The following is a 17,234-nucleotide window of genomic DNA, read 5'->3' as shown; positions in this document are numbered from 1 at the left end:
CTGTCCCTCAGGGCACCCGCATTGTTAATACTCCACCATCCGGCTCCTTTATTGTGACCTGACCGCCCCCCCACCCCAGCCCCAGGTGTCTCCCGCTGCTCCTGCTTCTCTGAGGTGTGCGTGCATCCCAGTGCCTGTCTAGAGCCTCACACACCTGGGCCCGCTGAGACCAGTCAGTGAACTCAGCTTAGCGGGAGGAAAACAGCGGAAGTAATTTCCAGACTTTCAGGGCCCGTAACAGCCCTGCCTTCCGCTTCTCTTCACCCGGGGTACATCCAACTGTGGTGGGCCGCCTCCTGTTCAGGCGGGGGCGTGGCTGAGGCAGAGCCCTTGTGTCATTTCAGCATCACCTTCTCCATTCCGGAAGGTTCCTTGGTGGCCGTCGTGGGCCAGGTGGGCTGTGGAAAGTCGTCTCTGCTCTCAGCACTCCTGGCCGAGATGGACAAGGTGGAGGGGCACGTGGCTGTCAAGGTAGGACGAGGACCGGGCAGGTGGGGGGCAGCTGGGGTGCTGCTGGCCTGAGGGGAAGGGCGAGTGCGATGCTGTTTCGTTTCACAACAGCCCCTATGCAGGAAGTAAGAGTAGCGAGGAACTGCCTCCTCTCCCATTTTCTCTGCTCTTCTCTTTGGCCCCCTGGAAGGCAAGAGTTGATGTCACTGATTTCCTGCTGTATCCCAGCACCAAGAATCGTGCCCAGCAAGTAGTAGGCGCTCAGTAAGTACTGAGTAAACACATGGTGCTCCCTGGTCCCCCGCGGTCTCTTGGTCTCTCTGCATCTCTAGCCCTCAGTGTGCACCTCGTGGTCTCTCTTCATGCATGAGTCTTTATGGCTTGCTCTTACTGTACATGGATCTCTCTCTGTATCTCTGTTTTATAAATGTAGCAAAACTTAAAATTTTTTATTTGTGTCTTGGGGATATTTTCTCAGAGAATTGTTTTTAAGAGAACTTTTTAAATCCTGAGCATTCCTTGGGTTCTTAATATGGGACTAAAAGAAGGACTATGGTTTTTATTGGTTTTTAAAAATACGGCATACTTTAAACTAAGTTGGGATATTCCTCAGGAAAGAGTTTAAAAGGTGGCCTTAGTGAACAGATGAGTCTCCTTGGAAATCAAGAGCCTTGTTTTGCATTTAGGTTAATCCCCATGAAGGACTTTCCCTGGTGTAAGAAGCTTCCCTCGAAGTTTTGCTGACCCAGCATTTCTTGGAGCATGGTCTACAGCAAACTCGTCTTGCAGTTGTTTGGGGAGTAGAGTTCTGGGCTCCAACAGCCTTGGGAGATACTGCAAACTCAGATTCCCTCCCTCTCGGAGACTTAAAAGTAAACATTAAAAAGTAAAGGCTCTGAGGGGCGCCTGGGTGGCACAGCGGTTAAGCGTCTGCCTTTGGCTCAGGGTGTGATCCCGGCGTTATGGGATCGAGCCCCACGTCAGGCTCCTCCGCTATGAGCCTGCTTCTTCCTCTCCCACTCCCCCTGCTTGTGTCCCCTCTCTCGCTGGCTGTCTCTATCTCTGTCGAATAAATAAATAAAATCTTTAAAAAAAAAAAAAAAAAGTAAAGGCTCTGAGAAGTCCCGCAAGGAGAAGAAAACTTAGTTCAGTTAACCCAGTGTGTCCCAGACGTATTTCCCACACTCTTTATTATCTGTTCAACAACTGTTTGCATCCCCAGAAATGATGTCTCTCGGAATCTCCTCTTGGGAATGCTAGTTTATGCAGTTGTTTTTATTTCATAGCAAAATCCTTTCTTTGTTTATATGAGGCCCTTTAGCCGGGTACGCATTAGTAGAAAAGTACACGTTATAATCGTTGGATCTAAACTAATGACATTTAGCTGTTAATTTAAGAAATGTCCCATCACTGCTTTCAAGTACATGTTACTAAAGTAAGATTAATGAGCAGTGTGACCTCGGTTGATGGAAGAAAACTCCAAACCATCCACATTGTGTTCTTGTTTCATTAGCGAGTTTCTACCCCCGTGGCACTATTGACCTTTTGGACTGGATGATTTTCTGCTGTGGGGGGCTGTGCTGTGCTTTGTGGAATGTTTAGCAGCATTCCTGACCTCTATCCACTAGATGCTGGTAGCATCCTCCACTCTCTAGACATGGTCAGATGTCCCCTGGAGAGCAAAATTGCCCCCGGTTGAGAACCACTGTTTTAAAGTCAAAAGCCTTTAAATACAAAAATGATGCATCTAGAAGTTGAGGGTGGGTGCACTGAGTATTTGGTTTGTTGTGTTGACAGATTTGTAATGGGTTGCTTCGCCCTGCAAAGGAGCATGCTAGAAATGTGCTTAAAATATTAATTTTTTCCAAATATTTTTATTTGGTGGGGCTGTGCACACCATGTCTGAATTATCTGTAGGCTCTGTGGTGACACTTTGTGACGTTTTGGCCTCTTGTAAGTTAGAGTATTAGAGTCAGCAGTTTAGTTATTTATCTGAGAAAGAAGGTTAAGATTGAGGACACCTGGGTCCCACTCCCAACCTTGTCCCCCCCAGAATTCTCTTAGGTAAGAATCTTCACTCATTCCTCTTGCCCTTTTAGTAAAGCCCACACTCCTCACCAGGACCCCTAGCCTGGTGTGAGCTGACCCCTGCTCACCTGCTCGTTCCTCCCCGTCTTCCCCCTCACACGATGTTCCAGTCATACTGGCCTTCCTGTTCCTGGGATGTGCCAGGTTCTTCTTGCCTCTGGACCTTTGCCCATGCTGTTGCCCCTGACCGGAATGCTTTTCCACCTCGTTTGTCACAGCAACGTATCCTTACCTGGCCGTCCTTGTTTAAAACTTTCTTACTCAAATACGTGAAACAGATGCCCTCACCCGAGCCCTTATTCTCATGACATTCCGGGCACTTTAGCACATGGAAATCAGCACTAAACTTTGGAAGTGGACGATTTTGATACTGAAGTCCTTGTTTAAATTTCATCAAGGAAATTTCCCTAAGGAATCCTTCCCCGATGACCCAAACTTGGTCTCTCTCTAAAGGACTTCTTGAAGGACTCATACATTTTTCTCTCTTAGCATTAACCATAACTGTAATCAAATAGTTTTTTTTTTTTAAATCATCTCAGGGACTTATTCTTGAGAAGCAGGAGTTTTGTTCTCTGCTGGAGTCATTCAGTGAATACTTAGTAAACACGGAACTATAATCTCACCAATGTGGATTTCCACTCCTGAATTCCTGATACTAGAGTCTGTAATTGACCTAGTGTGGGGTCTGATCCCAGCTCCGGCATCTGAGGCTGTCGTGACTCCATGTCCCCCCTTCTGAAACAATGGGTGCGCTGAAAGTATCTTGGGAAGTAGGGCCCTCTCGGTGGGTGCGCTGGCTGGCCGCCATCTTGTTAACCAAGGCTGTCTGTCTGTCTTGCTGCCTTCTGTATGTGCCTCCTAGGGCTCAGTGGCCTACGTCCCCCAGCAGGCCTGGATTCAGAATGATTCTCTCCGAGAAAACATCCTTTTCGGCCGCCAGCTGCAGGAACGGTATTATAATGCTGTCATTGAAGCCTGTGCCCTCCTCCCAGATCTAGAAATCCTGCCCAGTGGGGACCGGACAGAGATTGGTGAGAAGGTCAGTACGGCTTCAGCATGGCCCCTGTATCAGCCACAGAATTCCAGGAGCTGATGCCAAACACTTCTCCAATTTGAGGGTGTGCGAGTTGACCGTGGGTGGGTGACCCACACTGGGCTCAGCTGGGCGGCTCTGCTCCACAGCGCAGGCCTGCCGAGCTCAGTTCCAGCCTGTGGGGTTGGCTGGGGTCTGCCCCACGCACCTTACTGGGGCTTCAGCTGAAGGGATGGTAGCTCTGCAGGGGGAAGGTCTTCTCACAGTGAAGCCCAAGAGAGCAAGAAACAAAAAACAAACAAAAACCCCACATGATATCCCTTAAAGCATATTGTCTGTCGTTTTCACTTGATCTAAACTGAATGACAAAGCACCAGGAAGTGCCCTCTACCTTTGCAGTCATGTGACCGCAGAATCACATAACAGAGGGCACTCTACAAGGAGGGGAGGCATATCAGTGATTCAGAGGTCCACAGTCCCTTCCAAAACAAGGATCCTAGTAAAAGTAATGATACAGGAGCTAACAGTTGTTCAGCATTTACTGGGCGCCAGGCACTGTGATAAAGATTTTATATGCATTCCATCCTTACAGCAAGGCCATGAGATGGGAGTTACTGTTATTTCCATTTTGTGGCTAAGGAGGAAGAAGCATAGGAGGGGCTAAGTGACTTGCCCGAGTCCCTCCCCACCTCAGGGCCTTTGCATGTGCTTTTTCCTCTGCCCGGCCGCCTGTTCCAGCACCGCTGATGGTTATCTGGTGTGTGCTTGGGGAGTACAAATGTTCCACGGCAGCACCAAGGAGCTTTCCTTTCTCTTTAGTTACGAGCCGGTGACTCCCCCAGCTTTCTAGTTGCTGAACAATTTCTTTTGAGGGAAGTCTACAGCTCCTTGGAAAAAAAACAACTGTTAGTAGGGCTCTTTGGGTTTGCAGTTAGCAGAGGAGCCTGGGCAATTTTTGTTCTTGTTGTTTTAATGCACGTATCTGCTTCTGCTCCTTGGAGACTCCCTATCTAGGTCCCAGTACCAAAATCTAGAGCGAGAGATTATAATGGGTTTGGTGTCTGCCCCTGGGCCAAAGAGCTGTGGCCAGAGGGGCCATCCAGAAGAACCCTGGCTGCCAGGACCCCAGCTCGGTGCCTAGGGTGGGCGGGCATCTCTCAGGAGACTGGGCAGTTAACCTGTGGCGGGGGGTCCACTTTGATTCCCCACCCACATGTGGAAATGACATTCGGTAATCTGTTGCCAGGGGAGGGCTGGGACTGCTGCTGTGGGCTCCATGGAGTGCTTCCTTGTGAATTAGAAATCAGTGCCCTGGGGTGCCTGGGTGGCGCAGTCGTTAAGCGTCTGCCTTCGGCTCAGGGCGTGATCCTGGCGTTCTGGGATCGAGCCCCACATCAGGCTCCTCTGCTAGGAGCCTGCTTCTTCCTCTCCCACTCCCCTTGATTGTGTTCCCTCTCTCGCTGGCTGTCTCTCTCTGTCAAATAAATAAATAAAATCTTTAAAAAAGAAAGAAAGAAATCAGTGCCCTTCCTCCTGGTGAGTGGGGCTGGATTTTGGCACCCCCAGAGCACAGCCTGCCTCGGCTCTGTGTGCTTCCACGGAGAGTGGTATAGATCACAGCAAGCTCGCAAAAATGTCAGCTGTTACCCACTCTAACAGCAGCAGCCACAATAGGCTCATTCCCGCAGCTGCTGGTGCCTTCCTTTAGCCTGCCATTATTTGCCGCCACCAGCCAGCCTTTTGCTGAATCGCCACTCCGTGCTGCGTGTCTGCTCAGCAGCTCACATGGGCTCTGGTTTTCTCTTTTGCTTATTTTAGGGTTGAGGCTAGACCCCACAGTGGGCCTTGAACCCAGTTCACGCAGATACGATCTCACGCCTTTGCCTCCTGCTCCAATGAGAGGAGGCGGTGTAGCACTGCAGGGCCGCCAGCCTGGGTCGGCTGCACCCTGAGTGGGGCTCCCTGTCTGCAGGTCGCAAGGCTCCCCGGGAAACCCACCCTTCTGCTGTGTCTCTCCCCAGGGTGTGAACCTGTCTGGGGGCCAGAAGCAGCGTGTGAGCCTGGCCCGGGCCGTGTACTGTGACTCCGACATCTACCTCTTCGACGACCCCCTGTCGGCCGTGGATGCCCATGTGGGAAAACACATATTTGAAAACGTGATTGGCCCCAAGGGGATGCTGAGGAACAAGGTGCCTGCGGAAGGGGCAGGGCTCGGGTGTCTGGCTGGCTTGCTCTTCGCTGAAGTCGGAATGTGTCCCCTTGGTCACTCCTTCACCTCCCACTTTCCAGGATTCTTCTTCTTTTTTCTTTTTTTTAAATTGGACTTAAGAACACATTTCTGATGCTTCCCTTGGATACCTTCCCAGGACAGCTTTCTTGCTCTTGTCTTTCTAGGGGAAGTCCTTGACACTGGCTTGCAGTCCTTGTCTCCATGTGGCCAACAGAGCCCCCTCTTCCTGATTTAATTACAGGGGTGGCCTCACAGAGGGAAATCCCATCCCCTTTGAGCGGGCAGCCCCCCCTTCCCTGCTGAGGTGGCTGTGGGCTGAGGGATGGAGGTTGGGAGCAGGGAGACTGCCATAGCACCGTAACATGACAGGAAATGGGTCTTCACCTCTTGATGGTGATGATTATTTTTAGGGGAATTACAGGGTGGTTGGGAGGGAGCACTGGTTCTTTTCTTTTTCTTCTGGAGAAAAAAGTAATGCACATGCCCGTGGGGAAAACAGAGGAGATTCAGAAAAACATGAGAAAGAGAAACAAACAAGCAATTGTGCACAATCCCACTTTATAGAGATTTTATTTCTTTCAAGTCTTAGAAGGTTTTTTAAATAGGGTCAGCACATCATATATATATATATATATATATATATAAAATAGGCATCGTGCCACTTAACCTATCATAAGTGTTCCCATACACACCCTAAAAATTCTGTACAAACATAATTTTTAAAGAAATTTTTGTTAACAGAATAATACATGCCCGTGGTAACAAAATCAAAGGGTGTAAGAATATATGTAAAGCAAATTTTTAAAAAAAGGCCCTCCCTTTTCCTGCACCTGAGTTCTTGTCTCGAGAGCAGGGGTCAGCAGTCTGGTTTGCTGCCTTAAGCTAAGAAAGGCCTCCACATTTTTCAGTGATTGGGAAAAAATCCAAAGAAAAATAGTATTTTGAGACCTATGAAAATGAAAATTGCATTGAATTGAAATGCTGGTGTCCATACATGAAGCTTCATTGGGACACGGCCAGATCATCTTTTTCTGTCTTGTGTTCGGCCACCTTCCCGCTGTGGCAACATAGCCGGTCGTTGCCATAGCGACCAGAGGATTCAGAAAGCTGAACATATTAACCATTTGGCCCTTTAAGGAAAAGTTGGTCAATTCATGCAGTTTGCTGAATGTCCCCAACCATGACATAACTGGATAAAATACATACACATGTACAAATTTTGTAGCGGGTGTTTTGGGGGGGTTGTGATGGGAGGATTACTTTAAAAAATTTAGTCCATTGCATGTGAATTGTTTTGTATCGGGTTCATTCTTTTATTCAGCCACAGTGCCTTCCCCTCATCCTTTCCGTGGTTGTTCACAAATCATCTTTGCCATCACCCTTGTGAAAATTGCAACCCCCACCCTCAGCCCGTCCCCTTTGCTTCATGTGACACCCAGCACGCACTTTGTTGTACTTCTATCCATCATTTCTCCCCCATCCGAGGAGTGTGAGGCAGGGACCCGTTTCCCTCGCCGCTGTCCCCAGCTCCTGGCAGGCACGTGTTGAATGAAGGCACCCACAGATCAGAGCTCCCCAGGCGCCCAAGCTTGGCCAGCGAGGTGTCCGGGCATGCAAGTCGCACCTGGGCGCTGACCCGCCGGTCCCCGTTCTGCCCACAGACTCGGCTGCTGGTCACACACAGCATCAGCTACCTGCCCCAGGTGGATGTCATCCTCGTCATGACCGGTGGCAAGATCTCCGAGATGGGCTCCTACCAGGAACTGCTGGCCCGGGACGGCGCCTTCGCCGAGTTCCTGCGCACATATGCCAGCGGCGAGCAGGAGCAGGCCGAGCACGATGATGGTAGGGTGCCCGGGGTGCCTCGCTGACCCCCCCCCCCCCCGCTGCCTCCCAGAGGTTCCCCCAGCCCCCCTCCGGCATGCCTAATCAGTGCTGGGCCAGCCCCTTCAGGACCCCTGTGGACGGACCATCTCGGGCTCTCAGGGCTGACTTAGGAGGGGGTCCCAGTGCTTTACAGCCAGGGTGGTGGACCTGGGCCCAAGTCCTCATCCTTTGCTGCGAGGTGGCTCTGCCCTGCCGAGCTTCAGGGCTCTCATAGCAGGAATGGGGACAGTGATAATTATAGTCCTGGCTCTTAAGAGGCTGTGGGAAGCAGTGACCTATGTGGCATAGTCCAGAAGAGGTGCTGGGGTCGTGGGGGGGGACGCATCGTGGCTGAGCGTGCAGGCTGGCAGTTGGCAAGACCTGGGTTCAAGTCCCACTGCTGCTCTTGCCAGGGTTCTCCCAACCCTTCTGCACCTCAATTTCCTCACTGATAAAGCAGCATAACAACAGGACAACCTTCTGGCGTTTGGTGGCGATTTAATGTGCTCAGTTCCGTAGAGCCTTGGGCATGGTGCCTGGCACAGAGTGTTCTGTACGCGACAACTGCTGTCATTACTCCCCTGGGAGGAGTCCCATCATTTACCCCCGTGCACTCGGTGCCTGCCAGGTCACCACAGACCAGCCCGCTCCCCAGTCACTGCACCTGCCTGTTCACCCAGGCCAGGGCTCTGAAAGCCAGGGCCTCACCCTGTCCTCTTTGAAGGCTTCTGTGCAGAGACTTCTGAGAATCTTTTCTCTCTTCTCGGTTGGCTTAAAATTCAGGGGATTGGTTTGCAACCTTTAGGCTGCCCTGTGTTTTCATCAGTCAGACTGGAGTCTCAAAGCCTCCTCTGCTCCCCTTTCTTCTTGGAGCTCTTACCCCACAGAGAGGGAAGAGGTCATCTGACACCTTTTCTCCTTTGCCTTCAGCTGTTGCTGAGAGAGGTCACTGGTCCTGCCCTGATTTCGCGCCCCCTGGAGCTAATTAATGACATACTCCCCGAGCTTTCGGGGCACGTTCCTTATTCACTCTGCCCCCAGGCAGGTCTCAGACTGTCCAGAGGGGCAGGGCTGCCCCCTCGGGCCATTCACACCGGTGCTGGTGTTCTGGAAGTATCTGTGATGGGAGGCTAAGACACAGCCAGTGCTTGCCGAGGGCCAACCGGGGCTCCTGTTCTCTGCAGGAGTTACCTCCTGGACTCCTTCCAGCGACTCAAGAAGGAGTAAAATTGTTACTCTCAGTTCCCTGGTAAGGAAGCCGAGGCTTAGGGAAACCTGTCCCTTCTCTTCCAGGGGCGGCTGGGTTCCCGTCTCTGTGACTGGGGCTGGTCCCTGAGAAAGAGCTATTTATTGTTCATCAATGTAGTCATTCCGCAGAATTTAGTGAGCATCTCCTATGTGTTAAATGCTTGTGTTATTTTCCTAGGGTTGCCCTGACAAAGTAGCACAGACTGGGGGGCTCACATGACAGAAATGTAATCTCTCAGTGTCCTGGAGGCTGGAAGCCCCATACCTGGGTGTTGGCAGGATTGGTTCTTCCTGAGGCTCCGAGGGAGGGTCTGTGTCCCCCCCCCGCCCCGGCTTCTGTGGGTGTGCCGGCGCTCTCTGGCCTTCGCTGGCTTATAGAGGCCTCACCCCAGTGTCTGCCTTCGTCTTCACCCAGTGTTGTCTGTGCCCGTCTCTGAATTTCCCCTTTTTGTAATGACATCAGTTATGTGGGATTAGGGCCCTGCTAATGACCTCCTTTTAACTAATTACATCTGCAAATACAGTCATATTCTGAGGTACTGGGGACTTTGGACTTCAACCTATGACTTTGGAACGGGGGTACAATTCAGCCCATAACAGTTTTGGGGAGACAGAGTGAACAACATCTAGACAAGTCCCTACCCTCGTGGAGCTTAGGATCTGGTGGGAGAGACGGGCAAAAACGAATCAAGGAAGCACTGGCTTCATAGAGCACTAAGCGCTCTGAAGAAAAAACCGCAGATGATGAGCTAAGGAGTGGAGTGTTGGCGGCACGGGGCAACCCAGGTGGGGTGGTCAGAGGAGCCCTTTCTGAGGAGGTGACAGTGGCCTGGAAAGGAGCCAGCAAGGAGAAGATCTGGGGAACAGTGTTCTGACACAGGGAACAGCAGGTGCACATCCCTCAGGCCTTGTGTGGGATCCGTCTGCTGAAGGACCAAAAAGGAGGCCAGTGTGGCCAGACCGTGGTGGGCAAGGGACAGTGGTGGGAGATGGGCCTTCAGGGTGAGGAGTTTGGGTTTTAGTCTCCATGCAGTGGGAAGCCACTGAATGTCAGAGAGGGGGAACAGCTTGTCCAAGGACACACAGTGGTTCCTGGAGGGGTCGGGACCTCAAGTCTGGCCTCTAAACTTCAGTCCTCTGCTCCTTCCTTCAGTTGCCTCCGTGTCTTCCCAGGGTGGGGGTGGGGGGCTCATTTATTCCTCTGCTCCGGTTTGCTATATGGGTCCTAGAGGTTTGTAATAAGTGCTTTATTGAGATAGAATTCACATAACATTCGATTCACCCATTTAAAGCATACAGTTTAGTGATTTTTGTTATGTTCAGTGTTCTGCAACCATCATCAGAATCACCCTCAGAACATCCTCATTGCCCCTACAGAAAACCTCGTAACCGTTACCAATCCCTGTACATTTTCTCCTGGGCACCCACGCATCTTTCTGCCTCGGGATTTGTCTGTTCTAGACATTTCACATAAATGGAATTCTAGACTGTGTGGTACTCTGTGCCTGGCTTCCTTCCCTCCGTGTGAGGTTTTCGTGGCTCACCCATGAGGTAGCATGAGTCTGCACTTCACGTCGGTCCGTTGCTGGGGAATGCTATGCCACATTTTGTTTTTCATTCATCACTTGATGCCCTTTTGAGTTGTTTCCATGTTGTGGCTGGTATAAATTGTGCTGCTGTGAACCCTAGTGGTTTTAAAAGCAAAGCATTTCCTTTTGCCAGCCTGAGGCAAGAAGTTCCTTCAGCTTTTCATTCCTAATCAGGATGAGTTCCTGCATGTCCGAGCTCTCGAGGTTGGGAAGTTCTGCCTTAAGTCTAGCCTGCTTCTCTCCTGCTGCCGAGTCCACAACTTCTGATGGGCAAGCCAAGGTCACATGTTGGGTGGGGCAACCTCAGGATCACTGTAGCTCACAGACTTGCTTCAGTCAGGTGAAAAAGACCCCGTGTGCTTGCTCAAGTGACACATATGTGTTCAACTGAATCTTTTTTCCCAGGACGCGGTCTCTCTCCTTTCTGTCCAGGTGCACAGGGAGCGTCCTTAAACTCTTGACCACAGATGGTTTTTTCCCCTTCCCTTCCTCCGCTGCCAGCAGATCCAAAGCAGTTGATGCAGAACCGCAGAATGCTGCCAGTTACTTTTTTTTTCCCTTTTCTTTTTTTCCTTTGGCCACGTCAGCACTTAATTTGGCAATGAAAATGCCATGTGCCACCCTCGCACTGCTGTGGGGCATTTTCCCAATGCAGCCACGTGGCCTCGCACCCAGGTCCTCAGCCTGCGGGTCTGAACTCAGACGGGGCAGCCCCTTTTCTCTCTGGCTCTCTCGGGCTGGGGGCGGCACGGTGGTACAGCTTGGCACCAGGGCCCGTTCTTGCCTCGCTGTAGCCAGCTCCCGAGAGCCTGTGACCTTGGATTTGTTTGAACCACATTTTTGGCTTCTTCTAAAGGGAAACTTTTTTTTCCTTGTTGGATTAATCAGGTCTTTTTTAGAACACCCAGGCTGAAGGGGGAGAGTGCTTGGTTTGGAGAGACTCTTTCCCCACTGGGGTAGGGAAGAGCAGATGTACCAGGAAATAGGCATCAGATGGGGAGATGCTGACCCCCCCACCAGGAATATTTATCACACTGATGGGTCAGAAACTTTTTTTTTCTTTTTTTTTTTCCTAGGTGGCCAAGAGAGTTACAGATTCACTCATGAGCCTTTGTACCTGGAAGGTGAAGAACATTTCTGTTTACTCGGGTTTCTTTATTAGGAACCTTAAGTCTCGAGCAGTGGTTTCTATTGGGGAACATTTGTGCCTCCCAGGACACATGGCAATGTCTGGAGACATTTTTGGTTGTGACAACTGGGGTGAAGGGGGGAGGGGCCCTGCCAGCAGGTGGAGGGTAGAGACCAGAGATGCCTCTAAGCAGCCTGCCATGCACAGCACACCCCCGCCCCCTCCGGAAAACAGAGCATCATTTGGCCCCAACATCCGTAGTGCCAAGGCTGGGAAAGCCGCTGTGCCCCGGCTTCACGCTGCCCCACGTTCTTCCCTGTCGTCTTGGGAGAAAGACTGTTTTTCCGACAGTGTACCCACTTCTCAGACCCGTGCTCGATTCATCTCGCAAGCTCTTGACTCATTTTCTCCATCTTTCAGATCTTTGCCGAAAGGTTTTCTTTTTCTTTTTTTTTTTTTTTTTACTGATCATAAAATCAGCATGTCTCACTTTAAACCATTGGAAAGTGCAGAACAACACAGAGAACCAGGAAAAAGAATGTCCGTCCACTCGCCCACCCGTCAGAGGAGCTGTCTGTGTCTGTCCTGCCTCGGCCTTCTTGAGACGAGTAGCATCGTACCGCGCTCTCAGCCATCAATTCTGCTTGCTTGCTTTTCCGAATAGTGGGTCATAAGCACCTCCCCCCGTTACAAATATCTGTCATAAACACCGAACAGCTGCCGGAGAGTCCGTCGTACACACAGCACATTCCTTTAGGCTGTTCTCAGTGGCCGTATTTCTTCCACTTGAGTATGGAGAACTTTCTGGGCCTACGCGGGTGGATTGGGCTGGGTGATGCAGCCGGTCAATTCCGTTTTTGGTCAAAAACAAAGCGTTGACTGTAAAGCACTGACTTGGATTCTTCCCTCGAGGGAGGCTGGCCTGCTGGCCCATGCCCAAGCAGAGTTCCAGAACCTTCTTGAGAATAAACAGTGAGCTCTGAGGTGCTGGCTTTAAGAGCCAATGACTGGCTGGACACGGAGACCCGGGAGTGGTACTTAAGAGGTTCAAGAGCATGGACAGTGCCAGGCTTGTCAGCATGACAGCCCATACCTGATACCTAGAAGCACTTGAGAAACATTTATTAGATTACAGGTTTTGGGCCTTTGCTTAAAAAAAAATTCTTAACTGTTTTCCAGCATCCCTCAGCCCCGGCCCCCTTCATTTTCCCCTTCCTCTGCTGTAGTTTTCTTTGTAGCTCTAAACATTGCGTGACAGCTAATGCTGGATCTACTCCTTTGTGTGTTCTCTCTCTCTCTCTCTCTCTCTCGTAATTTAAGCTCCATGAGGGCTTTTGAGTCACTTCTGTATCCTCAGGACTGGAAAGAGTGCCTGGCACACAGTAAATGCTCAGTGTAATTTGTTAAACAAATGAATACATTATGCCTTAATTATTTAAGACATGTCCTATGTAAGCGTTGAACATTAAGAGAGCTATATAAATATTCCAGATTAGAGGAAAATATGCACCAGTTTTACCCATTTCTCTAGGGCTGGTTTAGAAACCAGCTTTGCAGGTATGGGCTTATGAGATGGCATCATGGTGGCTCATGGGGTGCCCAGTCTGGCGCTGGAAGGTCAGCTCTGCTTGTTCACCTGGCCATTCATTTGTTAATCTGCATATCTGGTGTATACAGAGTGCCTGCTGTGTGCCATGGGGTTGATTGTACAGTGCACGTCTTGTGCAACCACACCTGGCCATCTGATGTGCCAGGTGCTGGGAATAGAGTAGTGCGTAAGACGTACTCTGTGTTCTCAAGAGCTCAGTCTTGAGGGTGTCTCCCCTCTTTTGGGGGAGACAAACACCAAGTAATCAAGGACATGGTGGTGCTAAATGCAGTGATGGACGTGAACGTGGGGGGGTATGAGAACCCCAAGAAGGCATCCTCATCCCAGCCTGGGAGGGGCCATGATGAAATCTGAGCCCAGTCACCTTCTCTTCTCCTTTCCTTGGCTCTGTGTGCGTCTGGCTTAGAGTAAGGCTGCGTGTGGCCCAGGCCCCTCAGGAGCAGCATCTGTCATCAAGGATCTGAAGGCTGTGGGCTAGAGCCGAGACCCGTGCTGTCTCCCAGCCACCACACCTGCACTGCCCAGCTCTAACACTTGACTTTTTTCCCTCTGCTGCCATGAAAACAGGTGTAGAGAGAGGGTTGGCCTGCAGTTTTCCAGATCTGCTTATGGTTAAACACGTTCATCATCTTTGGCAAAAGAGCTGGCCCCATGTGGTGTGCTTGTCAGGATCTATCCAACACGCGTGGGGTGGGGATAGTGAGGCACAGGTGCTGCAGGTCCCTCGGCCATCCCTGCCCCTCATCCTTAGGAGAGGACCTCCATCCATCCCCTCTGGGCATTTAAATGGGGGTTCTGGGAGGGAGTGTTGCCTTGGTTCTTAGCACTGTTCTGGATCTTGTGAATTCTCAGGTGGCAAAGTGGTGGACGAGGAGGGGGAAGGTCAGTGACATGTGGGTTAGACGTAGCTGTGCTTGCAGGAGGAGGCTGTAGACAGACTGGGCCTGTTGCTGGGTGCTCAGAAAGAGGCCCTCCACCGTCTGCATTTCTACCCCCTTCCCTTGTTCATCCAGCGAACATTTATTGGGCACTTACTGTGTGCCAGGCTTTGCGGTGGGCATTTGGGGAGATAGTCTGAATCGCCTGATCTCTTGCTCTTCAGCTGGGTGGCCTGGGCTAAGCTTTACTGTCCTATAGGTCAAAGGACCATGACCCAGCATGCCTTGGAGGAGATCCTATTTGCAGAGTGCTTGGCACATAGTGGGTGGACAGTGCAGGGCCCACGGTCTGATTTTCACGATCCCACCCTCACCTCCTGGGCATGGTCAGGACCTAGGCAGGCCAGGGCAGTACGGGGTGATGTGTGCCTGACGGAGTCATTGCAGGTGGCTGTGGGCGCCCGGGGCAGGGATGTCTTTCAGCCGAGTTTCACTGTGGAAGGCTGCCCTGGCTCCCTCTGGTGAGGTAAAGGCACAAACCAGCCGCTGGAGCGGACCCATCCCTCCTGCTTTCCTTGAGAGCAGGGTGTGGCTGAGGGTCCAGACAAAGGGCTCTTTTGTAAGCCACGGAAGCCGACTCCTGCCGCTTCAACAAGGGTGTTTACTGGAAGGGGAAGCAGATCACCCAGAAATCAGAGGCCAGACCAAACAATCAGGACTCAGGAAATGGGAACTCCGGGAATCAGACTCCTTTAGGACAGATCCGCCAGAACTGTCTTTGGGCCTCAGGGGGCCGCTGATGGTTCAGAGTCCTGGGGAAGGGGTTCTGATAGGCTGACCTTGGGCAGCGCCCTTCCCCGCCTCCCTGCCTGTGGCCTGCAAACGTTGTAGGAAGAGGAAAGAGCTGATGCCTTGCAAAGAAGGCAGAGTGGTAGACCAACCCATGTTCCCATTGCCTTCCTAAGACTCTCTGTCTCTCCCCTTGTAAAAAAGAACTTTCCAGCTACCCCCGCTTGTGTATCAACCTGTGGGCTAATTGGATGGAGAAGGGGGTCACGAGAGGCCACTTTGAGGTCTTCCATCCAGACTTTAGGGCTCATCCTGAGTAGGGAGCAGAAGGGAAGTCCGAAGCTTATTGAGGCTGGCTTGCATAGCCAGGTGGGAGCGAGGAGCTCTCTGAAGCCCCTGCCACAGGCCGTGTCTCTGGGAATATTTTCAAGCATCCCTTCCCCCACTGCTTGTTCAAGGCTAGGCCTGGGTCTCCAGTGCTGCGTGTGTTTATGAGCCCTGACTGCAGGCACCTGCATGAAAAGTCCTGCTCGTCGCAGTCTTCTTTTTGATTTAGTTTAGTGCTTTTTTTTTTTTTTTTAAGAATAAAAGATGCTGCCATTAAAAGAAATTTGTAAAGCAGAGATTCTCCCTATTGGCTGCACCCCGGAATTATCCATAGAATGTGTTTAAAAAGGCGAGTAATGCTAAGCACCACCGTGGTCTGTCACTTCCCAAGCACCATGTGTGGCTTCACTCATCCCACTTAGAAAGGGAGTAGCTGTGGTCAGTTGCCCTTGGCAGATGTGAAAGTTGAGGCTCAGAGACTTTTATTGCTTCCCTAGTACACACAGCTAGGAAGTAAGAGAACACTCCATTCCTGACTGCGCTCTGACTCAGCATGGGGGCCCGGCCTCCCCGCAGGCAGAGTGCTTGCAGGGACCAGAGCTCGGCCAGGGGCATCCCCGGGTGCTTGCATCGTTCACAGCTAAGATGAAGAATCGCCCGCCCCCAACCTGGCAATGATTCCTCGCCCCGCTCTGCTGTTTGTTTTCCATTTCTTCCTGTGACTGTCATCGTCCGAAAGAGCCTGCCTTTTTTGCATTCGGTTTCAGTTCGAGTTCTATCAGCATGTTCCCGGGGTTACCCTCTTGCCCCTAGAGCTGTGTATTTGTCCCCTTCTGCCACGTCTCCCCTGCGTGCCCTCCGCTCCTCTTCCGGGCCAGCCCAGGGGAGCCCTAGGCTATGCGTCTCTCCTGTAGGCTCTCTTCCTGGCACCAGCATGAGATCAGGGCTAGGCCGGGGTAATGATAACGCATCGCTGAGTAGTCGGGGAAATGAAAGGGATAATGTATTTCAACACAGCACGGGGCCACCACTCATGCAATAAATGTTAGGCACTGTCATTGAGGTAATGGTGATTAGTGTTGATGCAGGGGTGTAATTCCTGGGATTGGGGCAGCTGGCTGGCTGGCTGGTATGCCTCAGGGTGGCCGTACCAGTTGTCAGGGTAAATGGCACTGCTCCAGGTACCCCCTACCCCAGACCTCTGGACCTCCCCGTGGTCTGGGTTACCCCTTGGCTCTGGGAGGTGGGGATGGGGTGCCCTCAGACGACTCCTGTTGGCTGATGCCCTTGTCAGAACGGGTCGTTACTTATTTTGGGTATCCCCTTTGCTTGGGATGCTTGGGGACTAGGGCTCTGTGCACTGTTGCCCACATGGCTCCTTGCATTTTGGCCCCTTGGGCTAAGTTTCGTGCAGCTCTCATGCTCTGTGCTGAACTGCATTATACCTGTCACTGCTGGCAGCCAGTTCCCTGTGCTCATGGGGTCCTCAGGTTGGTTGCAAGTCACCATCTCTGCCCCAAGGGAGCCAGCTAGCCCCACAGACCTCCTGCCCCTGTGCCAGGATCCTGTCTGTGGCCTCAGCCAAGCACGTCTTGCTTTCTGAGCTTCCTGGTAGCCAGGTTATCCACCATGTCCCGTCCAAGTGACCGGTTTTCCTGAGCGTCTTGGCATCCAGCTCTGGAAACCACACCTTCCCCCTTTCTTCTCTTGTGACAGGGTTAACAAGTGTCAGCAGTCCAGGGAAGGAGGTGAAGCAGATGGAGAATGGCATGCTGGTGACGGATGTCGCGGGGAAGCAGCTGAAGAGGTATGAGCAGAGAGGGAGACCCATTCGTGTGGATTCTCCAGGCGCCAGTGTTTCTGCCCCCTGCTTGGAGGGAGAGAAGAGGAACAAGGTCACACAAGCTGCTGGCTTCTGAAAAACGCCTTAGCTCCCAGGGCATGGAAGATGAGGGTTTTCTGTCTCCTTTCCCAAATCGCTAGGAGACCTCTAGTTTC

The 17,234-nt window shown here is 51.5% G+C and overlaps 1 protein-coding gene across 6 annotated transcripts in view; it reads left to right on the top strand.

Moving 5' to 3' along the window:
* Positions 1 to 17,234, top strand: part of ABCC1 (ATP binding cassette subfamily C member 1 (ABCC1 blood group)) — a 129,653-nt gene that overhangs the window by 90,910 nt on the left and 21,509 nt on the right. For 4 of the 6 annotated variants that reach the window (XR_015727886.1, XM_045776062.2, XM_045776065.2 and 1 more), the window contains exons 16-21: positions 345 to 471; positions 3,401 to 3,577; positions 5,593 to 5,760; positions 7,463 to 7,646; positions 11,581 to 11,628; positions 16,953 to 17,043. Coding sequence is in view for 5 of the 6 variants with exons in the window: in XM_045776062.2 (XP_045632018.2) it covers positions 345 to 471; positions 3,401 to 3,577; positions 5,593 to 5,760; positions 7,463 to 7,646; positions 11,581 to 11,628; positions 16,953 to 17,043 (795 nt within the window). In the remaining variant the exon portion in view is untranslated. The remainder of the gene's footprint in view (positions 1 to 344; positions 472 to 3,400; positions 3,578 to 5,592; positions 5,761 to 7,462; positions 7,647 to 11,580; positions 11,629 to 16,952; positions 17,044 to 17,234) is intronic. The other 2 variants (XM_045776066.2, XM_045776063.2) reach the window with 1 other exon arrangement.

This window comes from Ursus americanus, chromosome 2, assembly GCF_024610735.1.
Source record: "Ursus americanus isolate L20-20 chromosome 2, mUrsAme1.1.p, whole genome shotgun sequence".
Lineage (NCBI taxonomy): Eukaryota > Metazoa > Chordata > Mammalia > Carnivora > Ursidae > Ursus > Ursus americanus.
Note: the sequence above shows the minus strand (reverse complement) of the source record. Positions and strands in the feature narration are given on the sequence as shown.